Genomic DNA, 10,851 nt, shown 5'->3' with positions numbered 1-10,851 from the left:
AGTGGCGGAAAGCCTCCATGTATTTGAAGACAACATCAGATTCAGCTGGTTTAACGGTCAACTGTTGTCCACATATTGATTCTTTATCCAGAAAGAAAATATCCCATTCTCTTATACTCTCATTTTTCCTACTTAGAGATAGAAATTAAAAAATAGAGATTAAATACATAAATACATAAAACAACACAGTTTAGAAAAAATGCAATCATTAAAATTCAGCTGATTTGAACACTGTTAGACACATTTACTAACTGAAAGCCAAACTGTTGTGCATCTTTCGTGTGGTCACAGCTTCACTGCCTCTGTCTTCAGCCCCCATCTTACCAGCAAATATTAATCAACAAAGGCCTCTATTCCACTGACTGCCCTGTCTGATGGCATCAGAGTGATCTCTATTTCACCAGATCCACCAAAATCTGCCCTTGGGAGGTTCAGAGGCACTGAAAGTAAAGCTGATGTGCAGCATCATGACACAGGGGCATGAGGAGAATCCAGAAGGAGCATGGACTCGGCAGGTTTCTGGTCCTCCTCCTCGTCAGTCAGGCTGTCATCATGATTTGCCAGCTGCCCACAACCACCGATGATGAATCCTGAATCCATGGTGAGAAGCTCAGAGGTGTCACTGGGCATCTTTTGGAACTGCTCATAGCCAGAACAGACCTGAATGGAGCCTTTGTCCAAAACATCTTCCCCTCCGAAAAGCTTCTGGAAATCATTTTCATCCTCCTCTATTTCATCCCCACTCTTAGTGATGCTGTCGGCTTCCAGGCTTTCTTGACTGACTTCTTCAGTGCTGCACATGCCTGAATCTAAACTTTGGAGCCTAATGCGATCCGTCTCTTCTCTTTCAACCTTCTCGTAGTCTGAAATGACAATCGTCGCCTTACAGTTTCCCTCAGAGAGCAACTTCAGGATCGCCAGGTCCTCATCCTGCCTTGTAATTTTGTCACTATTACAACTGCTGGGGCTGTAAGGCGTGTCGGCGTCACAGGTCTCAAGGTTGCCTGCAGTCAGTGGGAGCGCAGGAGGAAAAGGGGGGCACAGGTGAGAGTAAATGGGGTTGAAGAAGCTGGAACTGGTTGAAGGCTGACCACCTATGACAGTAATCACCTTCTCCTCCAGCTCTGTGGGCGAAACAGCATTTACACTGGAAGTAACCTCCACCTGGGCAATTTCTATTGGTTTGACTAACAAATGAAAAGATTCACTTGGGGGGAGGAAGGGAGGATTCTTTGGATTCTGGTGGAAGAGCAGATGGAACAGGTTAGAAAAACTCTGTCTCTTCATCATGGGTGTGTTTGCATTTAGTATTCGTCAGCTAATGAGGTGATTAGCTCACTTTAAAATCCACTTCCTGCAGGAAGGACTTCCCTGGGTGTGGTAGAGGTGGACCTCTGAGTCGCTTTACTATATAAATCCTGAAGGGGAGGACGCAAATGCAATATTAAACATTTCATAAAGACAAGTCAGAGACACCATTTTCTTGGGAAAGCTTTGTTTTGGCTTACCAGGTGGTTCTGTCCATCTTTATAAGAATGATTATCAAGAAAAACACTAACAAGGAGAGAACTGTTCCCAGAGTGGCCCTGACACCCTCTGAAAAGGGAAAATGTGGTGTAAGAACAGTGGACCAGGTTATAAAATGCACCTCTGCCGATTAAAATTATTATACATTGGTATCCAGGTCGTGTATTGCCGACTGCCGGCAATCTTCATCAGGCCACCTATTTATGGACGGAGCGCCTGTCTACCAGCGTCGGAGAGTATGGGCGTTTCCTCATCATTGGTGTTGTACAACTCGTTGATAAGCATCGCCCTGCTGGATTGAAGAACGCGCAGGACCTGACTATTTTATTGGCTCCCCACGGGGGCTCTCTGTGCGCCCCGGAAGACTGGACAAGTGCTTCCCTGCGGTCCAGGAGGACTGTCAATTTGATCTTTTGATAACTTTTGAATAAAGACTTGGTTGTTGAACTTTTACCACTGCGTTTTGCCTGCTTTCGGGTCCTGTGTTCCTTCCTGCAGTGGGCGTGGAGGAGCTGATAGTTGCAACAGCTGGCACTGCAGGCGCACCAGTCGGCACCAATCTTCATCAGGCCACCTATTTATGGACGGAGCACCTGTCTACCAGCACCGGAGAGTTTTGGTGTTTACCCATGGTAGAGCTGACTTTTGTTTCCTCATCATTGGTGTTGTACAACTCGTTGATAAGCATCGCCCTGCTCTTTCGAGGTCTCCACCCCACCCTGCTGGACTGGAGAACGTGCAGGAACTGACTCTTGTATTGGCTCCCTGCTGGAGCTCTATGTGCACCCCGGAAGACTGGATGAGTGCTTCCCTGCGGTCCAGGAGGACTGCCAATTTGATCTTTTGAATAAAGATTTGGTGGTTGAACTTTTCCCATTGTGTTTTTCGTGTTTAGAATTATTATACATTGGTGTTGGGGTCCAGGGTTCCAGGTCGTGTGTTGCGGTCCAATTTGTTTCTTCCTGCAGGGGGTGTGGAGGAGCCGATATTTGCAACAGCTGGCACTGCAAGCAGGCGCACCTATCGGCAATCTTCCTCAGGCCACCTATTTATGGACGGAGCGCCTGTCTACCAGCATCGGAGAGTTTGGGCGTTTCCTCATCATTGGTGTTGTACAACTCGTTGATAAGCATCGCCCTGCTGGATTGAAGAACGCGCAGGACCTGACTCTTGTGTTGGCTCCCCGGTGGAGCTCTATGTGCACCCCGGAAGACTGGATGAGTGCGTCCCTGCGGTCCAGGAGGACTGCCAATTTGATCTTTTGAATAAAGATTTGGTGGTTGAACTTTTACCATTGTGTTTTTTGTGTTTAAAATTATTATACATTAGTGTTGGGGTCCAGGGTCCATTGTGTTTTGCCTGCTTTTGGGTCCCAAAACACATTGGCTTTTAAATAAATCTTTAAGTCCAGGACAACCTACAGGACAGAGCCCTTTTAAATGGGTTACAAATAGGTCAATAGGATGACTGTAGTCAATAAATGGAAGTGGAACCTGAAGGCTGTGCAACTGTCGGCTTCTCTCTTCCCACCGTTGCCACCCACGACTCAGAGGGGCTCCAATCACTCCAGGTCGATTTGTGTCTTGTGGCTTGCACTCGAATGCGCGCCTCATACTTATCGCCTTTAATCAGGTCATCAGGCAGCCGTATTTGGCAACTGAGACCTTTCGACTTGCACTCTTTCGAAAGCGGGGGGTCCTGACAATGAAACCAGGAAATAAAGTCTTATGACTTCCTTCTACACGTGTGTGTGTGTGTGTGTGTGTGTGTGCATGTGTGGATATAACACTGTAAAGTAAACAGTGAATATTAGAAACTAAGTCAGACTTCATAAAGACATACCCTCCATGGTTGATCCTGTTGCCTCAGTTGAAGCTGGCCGCAGTACTCTTTGAATCTCAAGTGGCGGGGGTACTGAGGGAACCAGACAACGGTGGTAAGGTTGACCTCTGGTTTTGGCGGGGGGTTCAGCTTTACTAAAGAAACACAGCATATTTCAGACCCTGTGGGGCTGGCAGGGAATGTTATATTGCGTTAGTCATACTGACTGTGGCAGGATGGTATGTAGGTGACGCTCAGAACTTGCCCCTTGGTGCTACAGATGATGTTAATGAACCACGTCTGGGTTTCAGCAAACTGAGAAAAGTTTAAGAGAAAATGACTTGGAAGATTTTCTCAAGATGCAAATGACAACTGCAAAGATGCGACAGTCAACATCCTAAAACAAGCGGGGAGCTCCGCTCCAGGGTACCAATGGGTAACAACAATGACTTCCTTAAAGCAGCAAACTTTACCCTAAAGAAGAGGGTAAACTTGGTTAAAACTGTCAACGAGGTGATTATAGGATGCTTACACGGTACTTCTTGAAGAACATGGTGCAGTTCTTCTGCTTCGGTCTGGAGAGATCCACAGGATGTAGTTGGCAGGAACTGTTGTAATAATTGTCCCTGTAAAACCACATCATGATGATCAGCATAACGTGCAGCAAACATTCATTCAAAATGGAAGATTTCTGTAGCTTATCATACTCGTGTGGCCGCACCGCTTCTATTGTGCACACATCGTCCTGGTGTTTGTGCGTACTGTTCCACACGCAGTTGATGGTGTTGTTGTAATTATTGTAGCAGGACAGGTCTGCAGGAATTTTATCGGTTTTATTAAGTGAAAAGCAACCAGTAAAACAATGACATTGTTAAAAAATGAAAGTTTCTAACTTTCTGGCAGGATCGAGCACTCCTGCGCTAAGATGAACCCAAAAGGCAGAAGAAGTAGGTACCCCAGATGGCATTTTATGGTTTTCTCCATTGAGCTCTACAAAAACAAACACCGCTTTGGTGTTTTGTTCTGCCAGGTTTGGTTGGGTTTTGCCACACTCTCTTCTTCTCTTTCTGAAGGTGAAAAACACAAGTCTTCCTCTGAAATTCTGTCACGGACGTCAGTGCAGTTCTGATGTGTTGACATAACAAAACAATTTACATCCAAGTTAAGACTTTCTCTCCACTCGAAAATTTATGCAGGAGTGGGTGATCTGATAAATATCTCCAGTCTGTCATTTGTCTTAATTGTAAGAGAGGAAAAAAGAATTTGGAAAGTGGCTAATTTTGTATTCATGAAGGCGGAAACTGAGTAAATTCCTCTACAAATAATGAATTATAAATTAAGTCATTACAGTATTTTACAGATTAACAGTAAAATAGTTCAAAGTATTCTGAACTTAATGTCCATGTATCTCTCAAACACAGCTAAAATGACATTTTCTCCATATTTACATTTTTAAAAAGCAATGATCAGAATAACTGAAGCTGTCATACCTGCTGCCGATGCTCTTCAGGATATGTTTGTAAGTGCTGTTTTTATTCAGTCCAACCTAACACATCAATCAAACAGATAAAGGGTTTCCTTGAAAACTGCATCAAACAGAAGACGTGCAACCACAAAACAAGATTAGTCTCAACAGGACTGTTTCACAGATAAGCGTGAAGAGCGGGAAAAGACCACGGTCAGATTTTGGTGATGTTATTACACTTCAGTTTTCTGTGGTTCACTATTTAACTTGCTCAGTTTACTTCCTTGCACCTCATCATTTCCCCTCTATATGTTTGGATTGTACATCGTATGACCTATGTTTGATGTCACTTTAAGGTTTGGCTGAAAAATAAATTTGTCTGTGTGTGTGTGTGTGTGTGCGGTGTGTGTGTGTGTGTGTGTGCAAACCAGTCTTACAAACTCCTCTAAACCCTTTCACGCTGCACGTGAGCCTTGAGTATCTTTAGAAAATCCACATTTGTCTCTTTATCGCACCTTCATCTCTTTCTGTCCACACGGCAGAGACAGGTTGACACCTGTTTGTGTGGTTTATTAAAGGTCACAGTGTTTTCTTTTCAGAGAAAAGTGTGACAGGTCCACTTCCTGTTAACATCACATCCTGCTCTTATAATAACAAGTAGAATCACACTTCTTCACAGCCTTGGTCTAACCAGTGATCTCCCCATGTCCAAATGGGACAGTGTCTTTGTGAAGTCTGTCGGTCCGGTACATAGGATCAATCCTCACAGCTGCTTGGCATCAAAAGGCGAAGTTTGTTTTAATTGTTGGACTGAACCTTGTCAGTAATCAGGAAGTTTCCACATTGTTCTGCATTGAACTGTAACTATATCCAGGATTAGAATGGAACCCTCCTGTCCACCACAAATGCCATCATGGCATAAATCATTGTGCACCAAACCAGCCAGAAATGATGAGAACTTAAATTTGCTTGTTACTAATTATCAAACCTTACTCTATGGCATGTTCGCTGGCAGCCCACAAGTGAAACCCAATTAAAGGTGTGACTGGTTTTTGATTAAGATATTAACCTCCAAACGCGCAGAAGGCCAAAGTTGGGAATATTCACTACGTCCCAGGTGTGTATCACAATAACAAAAACATGATTTACTGCTGTAATCTCTGCAAATATTACCAGTAAGTCTGACCACTGAAGCAGAAATGAACACCAGAGAACTGAGGAACCTCTTTCAGTCATTCAAATCAAGTTTTTGTTCACGTCCCAGCTGTTGTCAACTAAAGAAAGGTCTGCACTTTCTGATCTTTGGACTTCCCCCAACCCATTTTTAACTGAAGTACTCTATTTTTCTTTTCTCTCTTTCCTTTTCCTTTCTTCTTCACAAACTATTTCATGTAGATGTGCACACAGAGGCAACCGCTGTCATCCCAGCAGCAGACGACGCACCCTGAAACCACTTCCACCAAACCATTTCTTCACAGTAAAACCTTACTTCTTTTCCACAAAGATGATCTCATTCACAATCAAGAAAGTATTCTCTGATCCAACACATGGAGGTCATCAGAAGATTAAAATGATATTTTCTGGGAAAACTTTATATTAAGACCCAATGTGGTGGTAAAATAGTGTTCTAGTATCAGCAAAGGAAGTGGTTTGCATGACGAAACAAGGGAGCTCTTTTTCTCATTTGTGTCATTTACAGAAAGCTTTGATGAATACCAGCTTTATTTTAACACAAGGAACCTGACAAAGAGTAGGAGAAAACAGAGAAGTAAAATGGAAAAACATGACAGTAGAAATGGCACCTAAATCCACTGTCAGCTGCTGCTTTCTTCTTCTTTCTGTTTATATGGAACAGCCTCAGAGGTCATTTGCGCATTTCAACCCAGCATTTTTCCCAACAGGGTTCTAGTAATTTTGTCATAAATGTCATGAGTGATGTTGTGGTGCAGATAAAAATGTTTTGTTCAGATGAGGACTGAGCCCAGAATAACTGGCAACCCAGTACTAAGTAGAGCAGATAACATAACTGCAGTTGTGCTGATATTAAACCTGATATTAAACAAACCAATAAAGCCATAGTGATGCAGATCTATACTGAATCATGTCTATTTGTTTCCATCTTTTTTCCTCCAGTTTTTATCTGCAAATTACTGACTGTCTGTCTCACCAAGACAACAGTCCAGTGTGCGTTATTTGACTACAATTATAGACTTTTTTTATATATAGTATTACTAAACATTTGTCTGTTTGTTTGAAAAGACTCCTCCCTCAACAGGTCAGAATAAAATATGTAGTTCTGTATTCACTGACCTGACCGACCAGAGCAGATGGCTTCCTGTACGCATTCAAGAATAAAACATATTTGCTTCTTTAAAGTTAGTATAACATGATTATTTTAGGGATGGACAGGTTGGGATGGACAAGGATGGACAGGTTTCAAGCGGACAGGTTTCAAGTCCATCAGAGGACACACACACACACACACACACACATACACATACACATACACATACACATACACATACACATACACATAGACATACACACACTCACACACAAAACACACACAACTCATAGGGCACAATTCTCCCATTGAACCCCATAAACCTTTTCACATTTCATTGATATTGGAGGACATTAAAAAGACCAAAAAACATGTTCTTATGAAGAGCTTACCTTGTCTGTCTCTATAGCTCTCTCATGTTCATGTACTTGCATGAAATCTGAAATCTGCCATCTCTCCTTTCCATAGAGGCGTTGGAAACTTTTCTGAGTAATGCATGAAAGTGGTCACGTAGCTCGTGGAAGTCCCTTTTGCAGCCTTTTTTTTTGTTCTTTCCGTTCCCTTTCTAGGGTTGGTTGGTGTTTTCAGGGCTTTCATTTCAGACACTGAAATGTGGTTTTCTGAGTGTGTGCTCGTGTGTGTTTGTGTCTGTGTGTTCTTCCCAGAAATGAGTCTCTAAACACATTTATAACACACTATCACTATTGGCTACACACATTAAGTGTAGAGGATCAAAGAATAGTAGATTTACTGAGGGAAATAAGTCTATGCTGTGACTATCAAATCCAGCAACACAACTTTTTAACTGATATATGAACAAACACAAAATGAAAGAGGCGGGGGGGGATTAACAAGATCTGCTGAAAGATTAAAAGTACACGAAACTCGCATTTCATGGTCATGGGCAGGGGTCGGCAACCTGCAGCTCTGGACACACACTCTGAATGGCTTGGGAAAATTAATTAAAAAGTGTCCGATTAAAGTGTATGTTATTTGTCTCAGAAACGTGTATCATGTCTTCTTATTAAGCTAAAGTTTGTAACTTCTTTCTTCAGAACTTGCAATTTCGGTGATCAGCATTCGCCTTCTTCAGATACGTTTGACAGCACTTGACGTGGCAGCAGGCAGATTTGACAGCATGTGCGGAAAAATCCGCGTATTATTCGTTCACTCAAAGACATTTTTAACTTACCCTGTTTAACGTACCCGTCCCGGAGCGATATTCTGGTGAGGCTGGCATGTGTGCCAGTTTTTTGCTTCAGTGCTCACTAGTTTTCGACCTCCAGCCCCTCACCTACCCCAGCGACAGGGCGAAGATCGCCTTCATCGTAAATCTAATCTCTGGGAGAGCGGCGCAATGGGCCACGGAAGTCCTGGAGAACCAGACACAAGGCTGCCGGGGTCCAGAAACATAATCACCTGACAGGCCACTGTCACCCCACTGGGTCATGGTTTCCTCTCCTCTCCTCTCCTCTCCTCTCCTCTCCTCTCCTATCCTCTACCTGTCCTCCCCCTTCTCCTTGCTCTCTACCCAGCCAGCCATCAGCAGGAGGGTCCCCCAACATGAGCCTGGTCCTGCTCCAGGTTTCTTCCTGTTAAAGGGGAGTTTTTCCTTGCCACTGTTGCTTGTCTGGAGTTAGGCCATGGGATTCTGGAAAGCGCCTTGAAACAATTTTGATATAAATAAAGATTGATTGATTGATTGATTGATTGATTGATTGATTGATTGATTGATTGATTGATTGATGCTACAGAAGACACACCTGACTTTGTTCTTCAATTTTGCTATAGTGTCCCGACTCCTGATTAGGAAGAAAATGCATACTTTACCATTCTTACACATAAACATACAGAATCTTACACCTTGGCACCTTTTCCACCACCTCTTTCCCATTATTTGGTCAGGAATTGGGACTCAGACCAGGAAGCATCCGTCTCCCAGTGCAGATTCTTTCCCAAATTAGCAACTGCCACCCTGTGAAACCACTGGTTTGTTGGAATAATCATAAAGTGTCAACATTGAAACTAACAACTAGATATTTTTTTAAAAATCAAATCAATTGTATGTCCAGACATGAAAAGCTGCATTTCCCTGACATTAGAATGACTGCAAATTCAGAGAATTTACAGAAATAGCCTGGTGTTTTTCTGCCCCCTCGTGGACACTCATCACTTGACGCCTTGAAACGATGAGAACATTGATACAATAACGTTTGACCTCATTTTTTAAAAAGAAAAGATTAAAAAAAACAACACAACAGGTCAGCTGCATCACAGTGTTTGGAATTCCTGCTAGCAGTGAGATAGTAGAAATAATCAAGCTAGTATCAGGGTGGCTACTCCCTCTGACCTATAAGCAGAACGGAAAGGCCCAGACAGAAATGAGCAGAAAACAAAGCAGCTTCACTTCCCCTTCCATTAGTTTCACTTCTAAAAGTGGCTGGATTGTTTTTGCACTTGTTTGTCTTTGCAATTGTACAATAAGAATTCTAATGCATCTTTTTGAAGCAATACATTTATTTCACAAGAAAATTAAGTCTGGGCAGCTCCTGAATGATTGTTATCCATACTGCAGGATCCTAACAACACACCAACGTGCATCTCAGCTGTAAACATAAAGTCTAATTTTTTTTAAAAAACACGTTGTGTGGAGAAAAACAAATGATGTGTCATTTATTTTACAGGCAAATGACAGGGGCATATTTTTGCACAGCAGCCATCAAACATAAAGTGAATAAAAGTGAGAACTGGTTTTAAATATTTGGTATGTACGTAATTCCTACCATCAGTTCCTTTTTAAAATATTGCTTAAATATATATTAATATTGCATTAAACTTCCATCTGCATGTACATTACTTACCATTTTTACCTTTAGTTCCAATGTGTTCTCATTTGGTAAAATTTAAACAAGCGGCATGAAAACATGGGATGCACAAAAAAATCAAAAACAACGATAAAACTTCTCATTTTCTCATCCAGCCCCAGTCTTAACCATCAGTCCCAGCCAGTGTGAACCAATCACAAATGTTTCCCTCTTCCATCTGATATGACATGCTCGGGCAGAGCTCGGGTGAACCACTCTGACCACCCTCCATCATACACCGACACCCCCGGGTGGCCACATTCGTGGGCTGCAAGCACAACGTGACATGCAGTCACAGCCGAGCCACACAGGACACACACGGGACGGCTGAGGTCCACACCAGCCTGGGTGAACAGAGCCTGGAGCTGCTCCTTGGGGAGGAAATGACCCGACTTGGAGAGGAAGGAGTAGAATGGCATGCTGACGGAGCCAGGGATGTGACCTGGTTCAGTGTCTGTCGGCATAAAAGAGACAATATGATTACTTTAATGTTGACCCATTTCTAATAACACACATTTCAGGCAGTCACATACAGTATATCAAACTACTTCACAAAAACAGACTAAAAGTTCCTCAAAGACAGAAAGTTCTGAATAGAAATACCAGGGGACAAAGTTTTTGTTCTAACAACTGTCAGAAACCAGTTTAATCAGTTCAGCTGCAGCCTGCTATCATTTACACATCATCACAAAAACACAGGGGGGAAATGGCATAAGAAAGGACGATCACTCAAAGTAACCTAGCAAAGACCTTTTATTAATCCTGATTAGGGGGAACAGAATTCAGTACTGTAGCACAGTAGTGTATCAATCACACCCCCATTTTCCTTTAGTCAAACATCAAAAGTTACTCTGAAAACTCTTTAATAGCAACAGTCAATGATGCCAAAG

General features: G+C 42.7%; 1 protein-coding gene and 1 long non-coding RNA gene across 7 annotated transcripts; one reads left to right on the top strand and one right to left on the bottom strand.

The window, feature by feature from the left end:
* Positions 1-6: 6 nt before the first annotated feature.
* Positions 7-8,474, bottom strand: LOC130519694 (uncharacterized). Of its 6 annotated transcripts, none has more exons than XM_057023192.1 (11): positions 8,290-8,474; positions 4,839-4,894; positions 4,242-4,415; positions 4,056-4,161; positions 3,881-3,974; positions 3,576-3,663; positions 3,370-3,503; positions 3,021-3,225; positions 1,509-1,596; positions 1,340-1,418; positions 7-1,239 (listed from the first exon to the last, which is right to left on the bottom strand). In XM_057023192.1, the coding sequence occupies exons 3-11, from the start codon at positions 4,330-4,332 to the stop codon at positions 466-468; spliced, it is 1,659 nt and encodes a 552-aa protein (XP_056879172.1). In that variant the 5' UTR covers positions 4,333-4,415; positions 4,839-4,894; positions 8,290-8,474; the 3' UTR covers positions 7-465. The 6 variants fall into 6 exon arrangements, with proteins under 6 accessions (XP_056879172.1, XP_056879166.1, XP_056879167.1 ...); XM_057023186.1 differs by lacking the exon at positions 8,290-8,474 and adding an exon at positions 7,490-7,877 and having other exon boundaries at positions 4,839-4,934; XM_057023187.1 differs by lacking the exon at positions 8,290-8,474 and adding an exon at positions 7,490-7,877 and having other exon boundaries at positions 4,242-4,399; positions 4,839-4,934.
* Positions 2,084-2,399, top strand: LOC130519695 (uncharacterized). Its single transcript, XR_008948432.1, has 2 exons — positions 2,084-2,159; positions 2,233-2,399. It is a non-coding gene; the product is annotated as an uncharacterized LOC130519695 (long non-coding RNA).
* Positions 8,475-10,851: the final 2,377 nt, after the last annotated feature.

This window comes from Takifugu flavidus, unplaced genomic scaffold, assembly GCF_003711565.1.
Source record: "Takifugu flavidus isolate HTHZ2018 unplaced genomic scaffold, ASM371156v2 ctg1098, whole genome shotgun sequence".
NCBI lineage: Eukaryota > Metazoa > Chordata > Actinopteri > Tetraodontiformes > Tetraodontidae > Takifugu > Takifugu flavidus.
The sequence above is the reverse complement of the archived record's forward strand: the minus strand, read 5'-3'. Positions and strand labels throughout refer to the sequence as shown.